The sequence below is a fragment of the Ochlerotatus camptorhynchus genome, unplaced genomic scaffold, assembly GCF_037179485.1.
Source record: "Ochlerotatus camptorhynchus isolate MF236.1 unplaced genomic scaffold, CSIRO-AGI_Acam_v1.1 ptg000434l, whole genome shotgun sequence".
Taxonomy (NCBI): Eukaryota; Metazoa; Arthropoda; class Insecta; order Diptera; family Culicidae; genus Ochlerotatus; species Ochlerotatus camptorhynchus.
The window spans coordinates 7152968-7169480 of record NW_027040920.1 but is presented as its reverse complement, the minus strand read 5'-3'; the positions used below and the strand labels follow the sequence as shown (position 1 = coordinate 7169480).

At 39.0% G+C, this 16513-nt stretch overlaps 2 protein-coding genes across 3 annotated transcripts in view; one reads left to right on the top strand and one right to left on the bottom strand.

Moving 5' to 3' along the window:
- The first annotated feature begins 6 nt into the window (after positions 1–6).
- On the top strand, positions 7–13978 carry LOC135711715 (uncharacterized). Of its 2 annotated transcripts, none has more exons than XM_065234681.1 (5): positions 7–127; positions 12554–13159; positions 13219–13403; positions 13461–13704; positions 13762–13978. In XM_065234681.1, exons 2-5 carry the CDS (start codon positions 12596–12598, stop codon positions 13945–13947), a joined length of 1179 nt encoding a protein of 392 aa, XP_065090753.1. In that variant the 5' UTR covers positions 7–127; positions 12554–12595; the 3' UTR covers positions 13948–13978. The 2 variants fall into 2 exon arrangements, with proteins under 2 accessions (XP_065090753.1, XP_065090754.1); XM_065234682.1 differs by lacking the exon at positions 7–127 and adding an exon at positions 866–937.
- The window catches only part of LOC135711703 (SET domain-containing protein SmydA-8-like), a 41213-nt gene continuing 38664 nt past the window's right edge, over positions 13965–16513 (bottom strand). Inside the window, exons 6-7 of the mRNA XM_065234656.1 lie at positions 14250–14572; positions 13965–14195 (exon numbers count right to left, since the gene is read on the bottom strand). Coding sequence (XP_065090728.1) covers positions 13980–14195; positions 14250–14572 — 539 coding nt within the window. The 3' untranslated portion in view covers positions 13965–13979. The remainder of the gene's footprint in view (positions 14196–14249; positions 14573–16513) is intronic.

The window sequence follows — 16513 nt, the reverse complement described above, 5'->3', positions numbered from 1 at the left end:
TGTTTTGAATCGGCAGAACGAAGATGTTAGGAACCATAGCCAAAGGGACGGTGATATTAAAAATATAATAGTGATTCATTTATGAACGTGAATATTGAGTGCTTTCGAAATCATAGACAGTGGAAAGGTATTTCATACTAAAATTATATGCCTTATTCAAGGCAGATGCTATAACACAATTTTGTATGCTAACATTCAGAAAGAAAACACATGAATCGAGGGATAGAACCAATACGAGGATGAAATTCTTGTTGGTTGTAACGAGTAACATGTATTAGTAAATTAATTCTTCGTCCGAGAAATCTATTAAACCAAAAAGAGAGTGAGAATATAGCAGCGAGACCGAGAACGCACGTTCTTCCGATCGGATTGTTGTTGTTTGTTTTAGCAATAAAGTTCTCGGTGTGACTGACTGGATATTAGTGATCATCATTGCGGTGACTATTATTGGCGATGTGTTGTGTTTACTTAATGCGGTGCGTCACTGAGCCTTGACGGTTGTTATTCCTCGGTTACCCATTTGAATTATGTGCGAGACGGATAGAATAGTTCTACCACAGACAAACAGACATAACAGTCGCAAGTTGTTCATCGAACAAGCATTTAACGGTCAATTTAAAAGTATCGTAGTTGGTAGTATCGCCACCTGTGGCGCGCATAGTCAATTTCCTTGTGTTTGACGTTTACACACTACCGCCATCTGTTCAGCGTACTACCCACCACAATGTACTCAATAGATGGCGATAATGTTTTAGCAACGATGTTTTACATTGAGAAATATTCAATGTGTTATGTCTGTTTGTCTGTGGTTCTACGTCCGCGTGTTTTTTTTTTATTGCGTTCTTTTGTGTTCTACCGCTTTGTTGATAGTTAATATGGATTCCATTCATTAGAGATGAGTGCTTACAACCTACTACACCATCATGCGGTAGTTTTTGTAAGTGTATGGTTGTTTTATCATTTCCAGCTTCAGAAAAATGGAAAACCTATTTTGAGAATAAAGTAACGAATTTGAAATGACTGAATTTATACGCAGATAGCACGTGGTTTGTTATCTACCCTTGGGCCACCATGCGTCTCCATAGCATGTAAACGTTTAGTAAACGGTGGAAAACATAGACTCCTTGTATCGTCACTAAACAGCTTACAAAATATAACACTAGTTTACAGCATTTTTGAACTCGGTAAGGTGATGATCATTTCCAATGCAAAATCCTACGCTGAATTCAATGCCGTGGTCAGAAAAAATTAAAGTAGAGCCATTTTTGAGATATACAAAAATTTTGATTTTTTGAATTTTGGATAAAAGTACGATTACTAAAATGTCAATATCTTTGGAACTAGTGCACCAATTTTAAATCTTTTTTATGAAAATGAAGCTAAATAAATTTGCTATCGTTCACTTAAATATTATGTCTTAATTAAAAATTTAATTTTGAAGTCATTTAAAAATTTACAGCATTTTTTTTTTATTTTTCCTGCGAATTTTCCATAAAAATCTTGTTTTAATCAACATTTTTAATGGGATAAAAAGATTCAAAAAATCATTCCATAATTTATTCTTAAAGTCCATTCAAAACCGGAGAAAATGAGCCTCTAATGGATGAAATCGGTTGGAAATTGTCGAAGTTATGAGCATTTTTGTAAAACACTTAAAAATGTTGCTGTAATACAACAGCTTTAGAGTTCCTTTTCTAGGTGTCGTTGTAAGCATCCAAATCGCATGTAAAGTTTTCATGGGAGATTCTTTTCTCTACATATCAATTTGATTAAGGCATATCAGGATTTAAAACCGAGTTGATACAAAAGAAATTTATTTAGGTTTTATTAAAAATGATTGAGAATCGAATGACTATGTCTTCGATGTTTTGAACTTGTTTCTCGAATCAGAAACCAACAATAGTCACCCATCATTGCTTCATCCCAAAACCCTTGGTAACGACGTTCCATCATCTTCATTTGTTGGTGAAAACGTTTGCCGTGCTCATCACTTTCGTCACCAAGATTTTCCGGGAAAAAATCCATGTGAGAATGTAGGAAATGTATCTTCAAAGACATTAACATTAACATAAGACATTAACACTTATCAAAAATAGATGAAGTAAGATAATGTCGATCAGGAAAAAACAAAGCACTACCATGCTGTACATAAATTGTTTATATGAAAGTTATTCAAAAAATCAATTTACCTTGCGCCTGACATCCACCTAGCCAAGCACGTTTTGCACGAACTACATAATACTTTTGGAATCCACGGTTTGTCAAAGTCTCCAGGATCAATTTTAAAATAAAGCCTGTATGCACTTTGCAATGAAGCAGTGAAATTGACCGATTTTGTAAATATATAGTTGCCACACGCGTAACAAAACTTTTGAGGATCATTTTTACACTTGAATTCACGTTTTGTCGTATACATCGTTAAGCAATGTTAAAGAAAGAAAGCTGTCAAATTGAGTTGGTTGCGTTAGGTTCTCGCCGAGCGGTCTCACAAACACTAGCGTAAATTATATTGTTGAAAATATCCCATTTAATTTTGCGTGACAGCTGGTAGTGTTAGTGAAATGCACCGTATGCGTACACGTCCGCAGAAAGGCTTACTGGAAGTGGTGCATGAACCTAGGAGCGGGACAACGGCCAATCTTGGAACATTCAATTTCCATGATTTTACAAAAAATTTCATAACTTCGACAATTTTCAACCGATTTCATCCATTAAATGCTCATTTTCTCCAGTTTTTAATGGACTTTAAGAATAAATTATGGAATGATTTTTTGAATCTTTTTATCCCATTAAAAATGTTGATTAAAACAAGATTTTTATGGAAAATTTGCAGGAAAAATAAAAAAAAATGCTGTAAATTTTTAAATGACTTCAAAATTAAATTTTTAAGATTTTTAAGATTTAAAATTGGTGTACTAGTTCTAAAGATATTGACATTTTTGTAATCGTACTTTTGTCCAAAATTCAAAAAATCAAAATTTTTGTATATCTCAAAAATGGCTCTACTTTAATTTTTTCTGACCACGGCATTGAAGAATTCAGCGAAGGATTTTGCATTAGAAACGTTGGTCAACCACTAAAGTTCACACTTTTTATGTTGTTTTGTAAACTAGTGTAATCTATAAGTTATTAATCGTGTACTTAAAAATGGGACATCTCTGATTTTGTGTGTGATTTTGTTGATAAAAAGGTTCAAGACACAACCGTAGATTTGACGTAGAATTACGAAAGGTAGTTTTGATGTCACAGCAAAAGTATAGTGTATATTAAATTGATTTCTTAACTCGTTATCAGTGAAAAAGTTCGAAAGGTTGAAATTTGGAAGCAATTTGAGAGTTTTGTTTGTGAGGTGCTCTGTCGATGTCCATGTAGTACAAGCCAATCCTGGACAATATGTCTTGGATGCAAGCTCTTACTCTTTAGTTAACTCTTTTATCAGTCATTTGTGGTCCTGAAAAGGACCGATGGATGGGAAGCTTGAAAACCAGTTTAGAAAAATGCTGTGGACATTTGTCCTCGATGTTCTTGGGGATGATAGCGGTGCGGAAATGAAATATGTATTAGGGAAAACACAACAATCACAGAATCTGAGCCTACCGGACGGTACCTACGTTTATGCTTTTTTATGCAAATTTTAAACCCCTTCTATTGAGAGATTCGGCAAGATCTTTTTTTGGCTTAATTCTCTTAATAGGAAGGGCCTAACATTTGCATCAAAAGGCATAAAGATAGGTACGGTCTGGCATGCTCAGTGTTTGGTATAAATATTCGGCAACTGTGTTAGGGAAACCACTTTTCCCATCACGGAAACGCCTTGTTTTCTGATGTCAAAATTACGCATTTTCGTGCAAAACTTTTGATGTATTCAATACATAATATAAAAGCAAAAAATGATGGGAGGAATGTCTTGCTAAAATTTTTCCAATCGCGAGATATCCGCGATAAATCATATAAATACGAGATTTTTTTGCTTTTTCTAGCGTCCTGGAGAAAACCTTACGAAGCGTTTGACATGGTCATGTGATGTTCGATCATTGCAAAAAATTTTATGTAGGGGAAATGGATGTAATGTCGGCCTAAATGCCCCTAATTTGGGCCCATATATAAATTCAGAAATCGACTAAATTTTCAATAGCGACCAAAAATACCCATTAGTACGGCCCCAATGAAGCGGTCATCTAGATAAAATTCATAAATAGCAGATTTTCAGCAATGGGCCCAATTTTAGATCCATAGGCCATTTTCCCTACCACTTCTATACTTGACGGGTTTGACCACAAACGTTTAGTTTCTGGGTACAATATCAAAGAGCTTGGAGGTGATGTGGCTGGCAGCAAGGCGAGCGAACGTTCAATGAAAATGAACTCTTAAACAACAATAATTTATGGTGGTCCTGAAAAGAATGAGTAATGCTGAGCTATTAGGGTATTCAACACGGATACAGCTGACGAGCTGTATGTTGTTTGGAACGAGGGTGACGCGCTCGGCATAGACGGATCACGACGAGCAACTCAATCCGATCAGCGGTTGAAGGCAGCCTTGATAGCTAGCTGCTTGTAGCCTTTCGTTGTGTATTGGAGAACACCACCACTCACCACACATTGAATGAACAGCGTTCGGTGAGACCGGACGGAATTAAATATTGAAATCTATGTTAGGGAAAGCGCTTTTCGCAGGTAACCGGTGACCATTTTAATTATCATAGCAACAGTTTCACATTCGTGCAATTTTCAATAGCGACAAGTTGAAAAATGATAAATCCTTAATTTTAACAGATTCGTAGAAAAATTTCCTATCCATTTGCGTATTCTGAATTAAAATCCATCGTCTCTGGATCAAAATCAGACCTTTTTCATGCCACGACCGACTGGATTCTGAAATTGCACTGCCAATGTTGCCTTAAAAATATAGGGTATGTCATATTTAAACATTATGGGAACTGGAACCTGACGTTTGTTTTTTTCCGTGGAGTTTTTTTATCTTTAATCGGTTGCTGATCTGGCCAAAACCAGGCCCAGGAGACAATTTATAGTTCCTCAGTCCCTATTATTTGCCGCTGAGAAGCTGTTTCAAAACCAAGTAGAACCTCCACGAGGCGTTCCATCATTAGTTCCATCATTAGTTGAGTCGCAGCGTTGAACCTGACTATTGGTCACGAAAAGACAAAAATCGACTACATTCATCCGAAAATTTGTTTATCTCAAATCGACGGAAAACATTCCGCGCAACTACCATAAACCGGACTACTTCAAGTTGATCTTCGTAAAGCTTCGTCTACAATTTGGACTTCTACATCAACACATGTCAAGCTGCCTTCAGGTTCAATTGGATAACTTGGTGAGTTCGTTCGATTTTGTAAATTTTTATCTTTTCAAACCAGTAACGTTGAGAGATCACCTTTTTTGTGGTGCGTTACTGGTATAAGATCTACCACCGAACCCTAGTCGTTACAACTTCAAACTAGGGAATCAGGATTTTCCAGTAATCAAAGGATCACATTTTAGTGCTTTTACTTTTTATGACATGATAATAGTGACAAGACTCGGGAAGTGACCACTGCCGTTATGCATTTTTATATTGTATATTTCAAATCAAAAATATTGTTTATGTTCATAGAGTTTACATAATCCTTTTCCCTTTGTCCTTTTCCTTTCCCTCTTCTCTTTTAAGAAAGCGAGTTATGGCGCTATAGCCATAAGCCATAAACGGCTAGGACAAGAGTTTGTGCTGATGTCCCAACCGTCAGAAGAAAATGGAGTATCACTTAACCTTTCTAGCTTTGATGCTTCCAACAACCAACCAATCATATAATTACCAAAATCGGAACGTACGGTACGAGGTGTCCACGTTTCATCCATTTATTGGATTCTGAAGCATCGTGTTTAAATCTTCGATTTAAACAGGCCCGATGTTTTCTGAATCATCTTGCCCCTTAAATGCTGCGCAGTAGGCCTGGCCGTTTTGATATGTGTGATGCATCTTCGATGTGAAACATATATCAAATAGACAAGAAAAATGATGGCGGTATATCCATCATTTTCCAGGATGCTTTCAAGAACTGGCTGTGTTGGTGTTAGATTAGATTAGATGTTATATTTAAACATATGGGAACTGACATCCGTTTGATGACCTTAAAAAATGTTCAAAAACTACACTTTATCAAATTTATGGTGGTCCTGAAAAGGACCGTTTTGTCGTGATGGTTGAGTAATGCTGAGCTATTAGGGTGTTAAACACGGATGAGGCTGGCGACCTGTATGTTGTTTGGAACGAGGGTGACGCGCTTGGCATAGATGGCCCAAAGCGACTCACGAAGATGGATCCCGATCAGTATCGGTGAATGGACGCTCATATGGGCTGCAGCTCGCTGTTTACGGGCAGCCTTTCGTTGTATACAATGTTCAACGCTATGCGCCCAAAGCACCGAACACCACACCACACGGTGATTGAATAAGCACCGTTAAGTGAGACAGAATCGAATTCGATTTTGAAATCTGTGTTAGGAAATGGGCTGTTTGCAGGCAATCGGTGATAATTTTGATCACTATTGCAACAGTTGGACATTTGTGTAATTTTTAGTAGTGACCTATTGAAAATTTATAAAGTGTTCAATTTAGCAGATTTGTAGCAAAATTTCTAATCGATTGGCTTGTTTAGAGTTAAAATCCATCCAATATTGACAGAGTTATATCAACAATCAATTCGAAACTAAAGATTTCAAATTGGCTCACTACTTGGCTAGCCTATTGGTCCCAAGCAAATCGACTAACGTACCCCATTCTAGTATAAATTCCAGTACATAGGGGAAATGACGGCTTCGGCATGACAGACTATTTTCGGCAACCCAAATTGAAACACTATTTTCACTGGATTTTCTTACGAAAACACTTCGCTGAATGCATGCAAACGATTCTTTATGCTTTCAGCTTCAATTTGACTATATTTTTACCACTGAGAAAAAGCAATCTAGCAGGGTTTTCTTGAAATGAAACACACGCTCTACAAATTGTAGCTGATTTCGAGTTGCCGATAATAGAACAGCAGATTTACATGCAGTTCAAATGGAACGGTTGCCGAAGAAAAACTGGTTGCCGACAATACTCGCTCTCACTAGAGAAGATTGGAGCTTTGTAAAAGCGTTTCAAAACAGTTTTTGACAATTCTTTCGACTGAAATTGTTAGAGCAGGTGGCAGCAAAAGATTGTAAACAAACCAATACTGCATATGTGTGCGTTCCATAGAGAAAAAGGCTATAGAAAGAAGGTCGCTGCTTAGGTTGCCGAGAATACGTAAATTCCCCTACTACACTATTTTTGTTTTGATTCGCTAAGAAAGTTTGACAGATAAAATGAGGGGTTAGTGGTTTTTCCTATGTTTCGAGGGGTGAATCGATTAGTTTGGGACCGAAGATAGTACCAGAGCTGAGCCAAAAAGTTGAGCTCGTTTCTTCGGAACCTTCTGGTCTTAGAGTTATAGTACGTTCAGACTACAGAGTTATAACAACAATCAATACGAAACTAACGATTTGAAATTGGCTCACTACTTGACTAGCCTATTGGTCCCAAGCAAACGATTAACGTACCCCATTCTAGTCGAAATTCTAGTACTACGCAATGTTTGTTTTGATTCGCTATGAAAGTTTGACAGATAAAATGAGGGGTTATTGGTTTTTCTTATGTTTCGAGGGGTGAATCGATTAGCTTGGGACCGAAGAGAGTACCAGAGCTGAGCCAAAAAGTTGAGCACGTTATTTCGGGACCTTCTAGTCTTAGAGTTACCTCTATGGTTATAACATGTTATAGCGCTATCTTGATGGTCGTTTCTGTGTTGCAATTATTTGACAACCGTTATAACATGTTATAACTCTCCAGTCTGTACAGCGTTTTATTATAACATCGACTCTGGATACATGGATCTCGTTAACCAGGTAAATGCTTCAGTTGCTGCGTCGGCATCGGCATTTTCCGACCGAACTGCGATGCATCTGATAATCAAAGAAAAATCAACTCTCATTCCGTCTACCCATTCTCATATCTTACTATGGAAATGTCTACACTGGTTCGCAACTGTCGCAACAATTTCCGAGATTTGTGCTCTATAGAAAACTTGAAGTGATACACGGTGACCCCAAAATACCCAATAATGACTACAAAGTAAGCATTTTGGAGGGAAACTGGAACTAGAACACTGGAATAAGAGACCAACGGAGACACTGTTATGATTCCAATCGAACTGTCAAAAGCGGTTCCAATCTGCAATGTTTACAAATAGTTTGCTTCAATTAGGGAGGAGTATTAAAATCGTTTAACAATCGCTCATGAACTCGCTCGTCGGTGCATTTGCGAAGTCAATCGCAAGCAGTTACAAATGCAAGTGATGCCAGGATTGCTTTGATGTTTATCTTGTTGCCAAATTCATGTTTTTTTTCTCCGCTGGTCTCTTATTCCAGTGTTTCTAACTGGAGCTACCCATTAAATGAGTAAAATTTTGCCCATTTATGAGTAATTACAACTACACAAATGAGTAGTAAGTATTGATTTATGAGTAAGAAATATTAGTCCCAATTTCCCTCGAAAATGCTTACTTTGTAGTCAATATTGAGTAATTTATAGCCAATATTGGGTATTTTGCGGCTACCGTGTAGGGCAGCTTAGTCATCATGACGGCCATTTGTGGACTCTTCAAGGAATCACTTTAACTCTTTGGGACCCAAACCTATTTTTGCTACATCTTCGGAAAATTTTAAACGGATTTCTGGTGCTTTTGCCTTGTTGGAAAGGGTATCAGTTGTGTTGTGGTTCAACTGCATAGTCACATGGTGATTCATACCTTAAGTTCCGGATTAATTTCTGTCGAATCTGTGGACAAGCAATTTTAGCAAACTAGAACTGATTAATATCTCCAATAATATTTTTCCCTTAAAGCTTAAATCAAGAGCAAATTTTCATTATGTCGAAAGTAACATTCGCACTGATCCGAGAAAAAATAAAGTTTTGTATTGAAGACCGAAAAGTTATTCCTATTTCAAATTAAACACATATAATCTTTTAGTGATAGCAATGTTTAACATATTAAGCAGGAATTTAATCATACAAAGCAGATCGCTAGCTTTCATGCTAAAAAATACTGGTTTTTGAGTCAAAAGTTATTATACCCTTTAATGTTACTTAAGTCAAAGTGTATTTACCAGGATATTCGGGAGAATTATCAATTACGTCTCCTTACGTGTAGCCCATTCATCATGTTAGGACCACCGAAATATTCTTAGGAACAAACAGTTCGATTTATTCACTTTAATAATGAGAAAACGAAACGACGAACGTACACGGGTTTCTCTGCGATGTTGCTCAAGACAAACGGCATCTCCATAGAAATCGGGTGACTTAAGAAACATCGAAAAATATTTTGATAGGTGTTACATAATTCCCGGTCGGGTAGAGCCAAAACTACCATGAGCGGACAGAATCACAAACACTGAATAGCAAGTGCACAAACAAATCAAATAAACGCAAGAAAATCATCTTAACAGTCGTATATTCTTGCTCCCATTTTCCTGCGCTTCTCCTACTCCTCCTTCTCTCAACTATGAGACTCTCAAAGGTCTCCCTGCTACCTTTCTTTTCTACTCTACTGCTGATAATTTACATAAAGGTTTCACTACTCACTGATGGGCCCATCATTGTTGTTCGGCTGCTGCTGCTTATGGGTGCACCGGTGCTATCGATGTCGTTCGGAGGCATGCATTCTGTCGTCGGACATGGAGGCGCATCGCGTACTTGTCCCTTCATGCGAACACGCAATAGCCCGACCGAGCGGAGCGCCCGTCCGGTGATCTTCAACGATCCGGGTGTATGCGCTCGAGTTTTCCGCCTACTGCTTCTGCTATCGTTGGTAGCCGTTTCGACGTCTGATCCTCACTCAGATAGCACAGCCGGATTGCCTACGCCTATACACCGCTGCCTGCTTCGGCCGTCGCTGACCGCTCCTTGAGCTACTCTGTCGACCGGCCCGTCACCGCCTGACTTGGATGTCTCTCTTCGATCGTCAACCAGGACACTCGTATCGATCCCGACTGGCCGAAAGGTTGACCCTCGACTCCTGTCCTTGCTCGTATGCACAATCGTTTCAGCTCCTCCTTCCGTCACTGGTGTGCCAGCTTGTTTAGTGGGTGATCGTATCGGTCTGAAGGTTTCCCCGATCCTCTCCCGGTCGGCTAGCAACTGCCCGAATGTTGACCGTGCCCGCAGATGGTCTCGCTCCGCTTTTCGTCCCTCGCGTCGCACACCGGACACCGCCGCACTAAACGGAAAGATGAAAATCAAGAAGAAAGTGCCAAATCTGTTCGGAGCTAGAACGATTTGCCTTGTGTGCCCCTCTCTGGTTCGTTTTGTATCCTCAGACGGCGTGAAGGTGGATGCGGTGCAAATTATCTTCCACCAATCTACCGGAAGACAGTAACAAACGCTGTATTAGTCGGGCTATCCAGAGTGAGGCATATTTTACACTCACCGTGCACTTTTTCCCCGTGTGCGTCTGGGAAGGGGTCAAATCCAGCCGGTTGTGGGAGTTTTTCTTCCGTTGCTCCGTGCGAGTGCAGCACCTCGATCTGCATGGAAAATGCAAATGGGGTTATCATGACGCACATGCAGAAAATCATCTGCCATTACCTGATTCGTATCTCCAACGCCACACAGAGTTCGATCGGAACGGGTGTTATCTCGCAGCACTAGTTGTACGCCACCGAAATTTCTATCGTCGCTACCAGCGACTACCCGCGAGTTGCTTTTTTCACTCCTTTTTCTCCGCACCGGGAACTGTTTTCCGGACACCAGCAGCGATTTTTTTTTCCACGGACAACCAGCGAAAATGCGACTAATCGGCGGGAGCACCAAAACGACTTTGCCTCTCTGTGTACCTTTCCTTTTGTCTGCCTAGTTCCTCTTTTGGATTCAGCGGAAACTGAGCTGTATGGCATAGCATTGAGTCCGCTTTCAATCGGTGCACCCCTGCAGCATCTGTTTACGCTGTTCAGCCTACACTGAAAGCTTTTTCCTTCTACTTTTGCTTTATGTTTTATTAACTATATTGTTGACTAACGTTAACTTAACTAAACGTAACATAGGAAGGTGACCACGTCAAAAAGCAATTTGACTGGTAAATAAATTCAAAAATGGGATGTGATCCTATATTCGGACAGTATATAGTGTAATAGTAGGAGCATCGATTGACACTGATAGCTCGACTTTGTTTACCTTTGTTACTTTCGACTTAATGAAAATTTGCTCTTGAAATAATATTAAATAGAACGCATGTTCAAAACTAATAATTGCGCTGTTACAACATAATCGTGTAGGGGAAACGCTCCAATAGTTGCGGTCTGTTGCGGTATGTTAGAAGCGTTAGGTTCCTATAGTTGTGCATGGAGACTCAATACACAACTATAGGAACCTAACGCTTCTAACGTACCGTAACTGTAGGAGCGTTTACCCTAGCATATGTTCAGTTCGAAAATAAATAGAATCCTAGTAACCTAATTTTGAAAAAAAATGTCGACTTAGGCTGTGAACCATTTGCCGAGTTAAAATTAACTCGTGGTTAAAAGTGACATTTCGAAAGTTATTTTCTATGTTCGAAAATCCCCGTGTTGTCGATCGACCGGTTTTCGACCCACTGTTATAAAAATTTAACTTCTTGTCTGTCAGAAATAACCATGCTCGGATAGCAGGGTTCATCGATAACTTTCCATCTGTCAAATTTTAACCAAAAGTTAAAATAATCCACCATATGGTTCAGAGCCTTAATTTGTAGATTCTGTTCCGAAATTGCAAATAATGTTTGTCATAAAGATTATGGGTGTATCCACCTCGGAATAACCTAAAAAATGATAAACAGTTTGCACCACGATTATTCCATAGAAGTAGATTGTCCTTCAACTCATCATTCACCAATAAAACATCTGATTTTTATTATTCCTGATAACGAAGAGCTATCAGCTTCGAGGGGACTCCCACCTTTATATTCCTATTAATGATTTTATTTCATTGTTTTGACTAGAAGCGTAATAGCATTAGTTATACCTAAAAGGGCTAATGTTCTGTTCTTTTGTGGCTCAAAAATTCTGGCACATCGCACCCACGTTTTCTCCAACCAGTTTCTTGAAACGTGCGTCGTATCATATGTCTTTGTTATTAAAAACGGTCAGTTCAAGGTCGAGAATGTTTTCGTGTCGAAATTTGTCTCAGACAGCGACTGTGTCGTCCGCTTTGATTGGTAGTCAACGAAAGCATAAGCAACTAGTAAGACAACCAAGACGATGGATATTACCTCCTCTCCTTTATTTCCGATGTCCGCAAACACAACCACTTATGATTCATTAGGGCGTTATAAAAAATGAGCGCCGGCCGGCATTTAGGTCATTACAGGTGTGCGATGAACCGCTTGGACTCTCAGCTTTTGTGGGGAAAAGTCATCAGCTTCACATTTTTGGTCATTTGTGTCCCTATTGGAATTCATTAATTGATTTTGTTTACACCTGTTATTTTCTTCATTACAGCACTGAAATCAAGCCAACAAAAAAGCATGATCTGTTTGCAACATGCCGAGCCATCGAATGCTAGCCCAGTTCCACTTGATAGCAGTGTTTTTATGCATAGTCTTCTACTACTACCCTAAGGATAGACTATCATCTGTTCAACTACTCACTGAACAGTGCCAATATGAAACCGGAACGCTATGCCCGGAATGTTTCCCGGAACCAGTCAACTGCAGCTTCTTCGAAAACCACATCACCTTCGATGGATATGAACTGATGAGTGAGATTGTAAATCGATTCAACCAGCATGGCGTTCGCTTTGGTTTACTGAACGGTGAACGACGGGTTGTGATCAAAAATCTCAACAGAAATGGAGCTATTCAATCGCTTAGGGACTCAACATGTGAAGAACTCGGCATAGAGCAGGAAAATTGTCATTTGAGAAACAATGAACAATTTCTCCAATTACTGCGGCAACGGGTGCTGGATGAAGATCTCCTTGAAGGTGCCATAATTTGTCCACCAGGGGATGAGGGAGCTCTTGCACGGTTTGTGCAGAAATTTGATGCACCAGACCTGATGACACTGTTGTTGATGAGAACGAACGTTCAACCACTAGTGTTACGGGTAAATCTGTTTGATTTTTTGTTGATCTAACTTTAAAGTAACATGAAATTTTATTGAAGCTGTTGTCCCAACATAATCTACCGGTGCCAACGTTCATATTCCAAGGAGGATTCACATTGGTCGAAAGCTACGACGGTGAACCATTGGGTAATTTTTACGAAAGTCCATTGAACTTAAGACTGAAGATAGCAAACGAGTTAATTAAGGCAAGCATAAATTTCACTACAGGAGTTGATCATTTCAGGTAATTTATACTGTTAAAAAAATAAAGCCATGATTTAAACCTCTTAGTCTCTTTCAGATTCTACCTCACGGACATCAGTCCTGATAACATCGTCGTGAATGTTCTGCCTAACAACGAAGCGAAAGTTTCGTTTGTTGACATGAACAACGTAATTATTCTCGATAGTCACAGTAAAAGACTGGATCCTGACAAACGCACAACCTCGCATTCTCGAATCGATTGCGATGGCTGTTTTGCCTACGTCCAGGAAGATCTTTGTACCTATCATCATAGCGATATTAATTTGTTCGCAGTTTGTCAGGTACCTAATTGAATTCTCTTGCATTTTGTTACACCTGAAAACAATATTACTTTGCAGTTACTTCTGGAAAACCTGAACGGGAATAGAGATAAAGGTTTTCTCCACAACACAGAAAACGACTCAAAGCTTATACCTCTGAGAAAATTGCTGCACCATTGTGTGTACTGTCAACCACCCAACTGCAAAGATCGCCAAGGAGTTCTCGCGCAGATTCAGGAAATGATCCATACAATTTTGACTTAATGTTTATTTGTTGACAGTAAAATCGATCTCACCTAACGCTTTTTATTTGAATTTTGGTTGTGCCCCTTGAAATCATGTTCTTTTTCATCTTCGATTACCATCTCTTGCACTTGTGCTAGCTCCTCGCGCAACTCCTTCAGGTCACGCAAAGCTCGTTTGGTCAGCTGACCCTCCGGAGTTGTAGGATGCTCAAACAGTAGCATACTGATGGATTCCTTAAGACCAGTTTCCGCCTTGGCTAGATTTTCCTGAAAAAGATATTCAAGTTTCATTGGATTTTGATATCAGCTCGAGTCCATTACTAGCAAGGTCTTCGTGTTCACTTCCTTGGATTCGAAATTCTTCCTCGACAGATCCCACAATGCCACGTTGTATTCATACAGCGCGATTCCATTGAGACGGGAAATGCCCGGCTCCAGTATCCTCAGGACTTCCAGCATCTCTTCGCACAGTTCAAATTTACGTTGAAGAAGCTGCTTTGGCACGTTGGATGCATGGGAAGATAGGCAAAGATTCCGCAGCTCTCCGGCCAGGATTTGTTTGAGTTCCAAAACAACTGAATTTCTGGGATTCAGAGTTGTTGAGTGTTTGGCGATTATCCGTTCCAGTTCATCGATATCGACCGCTGAAATGAGAGATAATTAAATTATTTTAAAATGTTTGCAACATCCATGCTGCAGCAGTCACAGCGTTCAACTCTTTTGGATTAAGGCGCATGTCGGTAGATCTCCATTTCAACAGCTGGCAGAATACGGATGGATCATACCATTCGAACAGTTTAAAATTACGTATTCACGGCAAGTTCGAGTGGTAGAAAACGTAATTTTAAATTGTTCGAATGATATGATCCATCCGTATTCTGCCAGCTGTTGAGAGGTTTTTTTTATGGAAATCACGGTGATATGGTAATATGATTTCTTGTCTAATTTTGCTATTAAAACGCTTCCTAATGCAATTTGTAGCTTCATTCGTTCCGGAGATATAAACAAAAGAAAGTAGTGCTTTCTAAAAAATAACGAAAAATGGAAAATGCGCCCCTTGATTGAGGGGTGCTCCGATCAGCATACAACTTTGGATTATAAGAATTTGAATTTAAATGAACGTTCCTTCCAAATTTGGTCCAAATAAGAGGTCAATTGCATGTGCTGTACAGGTGGCGCGGAAATGACCCATATGCATTTCAATTTGGGATGACAATCATTCTACAGAGAGCATTACGTATTTAAAATGAGGTTCATTTCCTTCTCGTATCAATGTTCATCCCGTATTCGAGATGAGCATCATTTGATTACAAAACAACCGTCATCCGGTGGCAGCTATCATTTGAAGAAGTGATTTCGATATATAGGTTTAAATGGTCTGATGTTTCATTCGAACAGATGATTATGATTTGGTACAGTGCAAGGGAGCAAAATTTAAGAAATGGTTCATGTCTGATCTATTCTGGACAAATTATTTTTATCTAGATAAAAAATCCTATACACGGCCAATGAGATCAACCCAAATTTGAGTTCAGTTAACTCATAAATCGAAAAAGTGCAGGAATTCAGCGATGAGTAAATTTTCCTGAGTTTTCCAGGTTTTTAAACGAAAAAAATTCCCGAATATGAGAAAATTCAAGATTGGATTCCTAACCTTAAAATCTGCCAGAAAATGAAAAAAATTGACTAAAATTTTACTCAGTCTAGAAGTAGTACCAACCAATAGACTGATTGAATCCAATCTTTACTTTTCTAATATTCGGGAATTTACAACTGGAGGACAAACCTGGAAAAAAAACACTAGACAAATTTACTCATCGTGAGTTCCTGTACTTTTTATGATTTATGAGTAAACTAAACTAAAATTTGGATGTTCTCATTGGTCGTGCGCAAGTAACCGACAGAGCCAACATACACACTATTTCAAAACTACCCAAATTTGGATAGAATCCACCCAGAATTGTCAAAACTGAACCTACCCAAAAGTGGGTAAACTATGTTGGGAGTGACAAGTTGACAAATCAACAACGTCGATCGGATTCATGTCGATGTTGTTCATTAGTCAACTTGAAACTCCCAACACAGTTTACCCATTTTTGGGTAGGTTCAGTTTTGACAGATCTGGATGGATTCTACCCAAATTTGGGTAGTTTTGATAAAGCGTGTATGAATCATTAATGATTGGTTTGTTTCCGTGTACAACTCAAGCTGAACATTGCATTAGGGCCTAAGTAACATTGATCGATTCTCTTCGTCGACTTTCTCTTTCGTTAATAACATGAGCACATAACCTACTAGATGCTAGATGAAAGCTTCTTTTATCGATATGTGTGCTGAAAATACCTGGGAATGTCTTAAGATGGCCGTGGGATACAAAGAGAAAGTCCACGAAGAGAATCTGTTAATGTTACTTAGGACCTAATGCAATGTTCAGCTTGAACTGAGTAGAAGCGAGTCTCACTGTGTTATTCTCAGTGGCCGTATACCACTTTTTTTTTTCCTTTCTCGCATCTGGTTTCAGTCGTCCATACTTTTACTAGAAGGCTCTTGATGCTCATAGAGAAAACACGGACAAAAAGGCGATT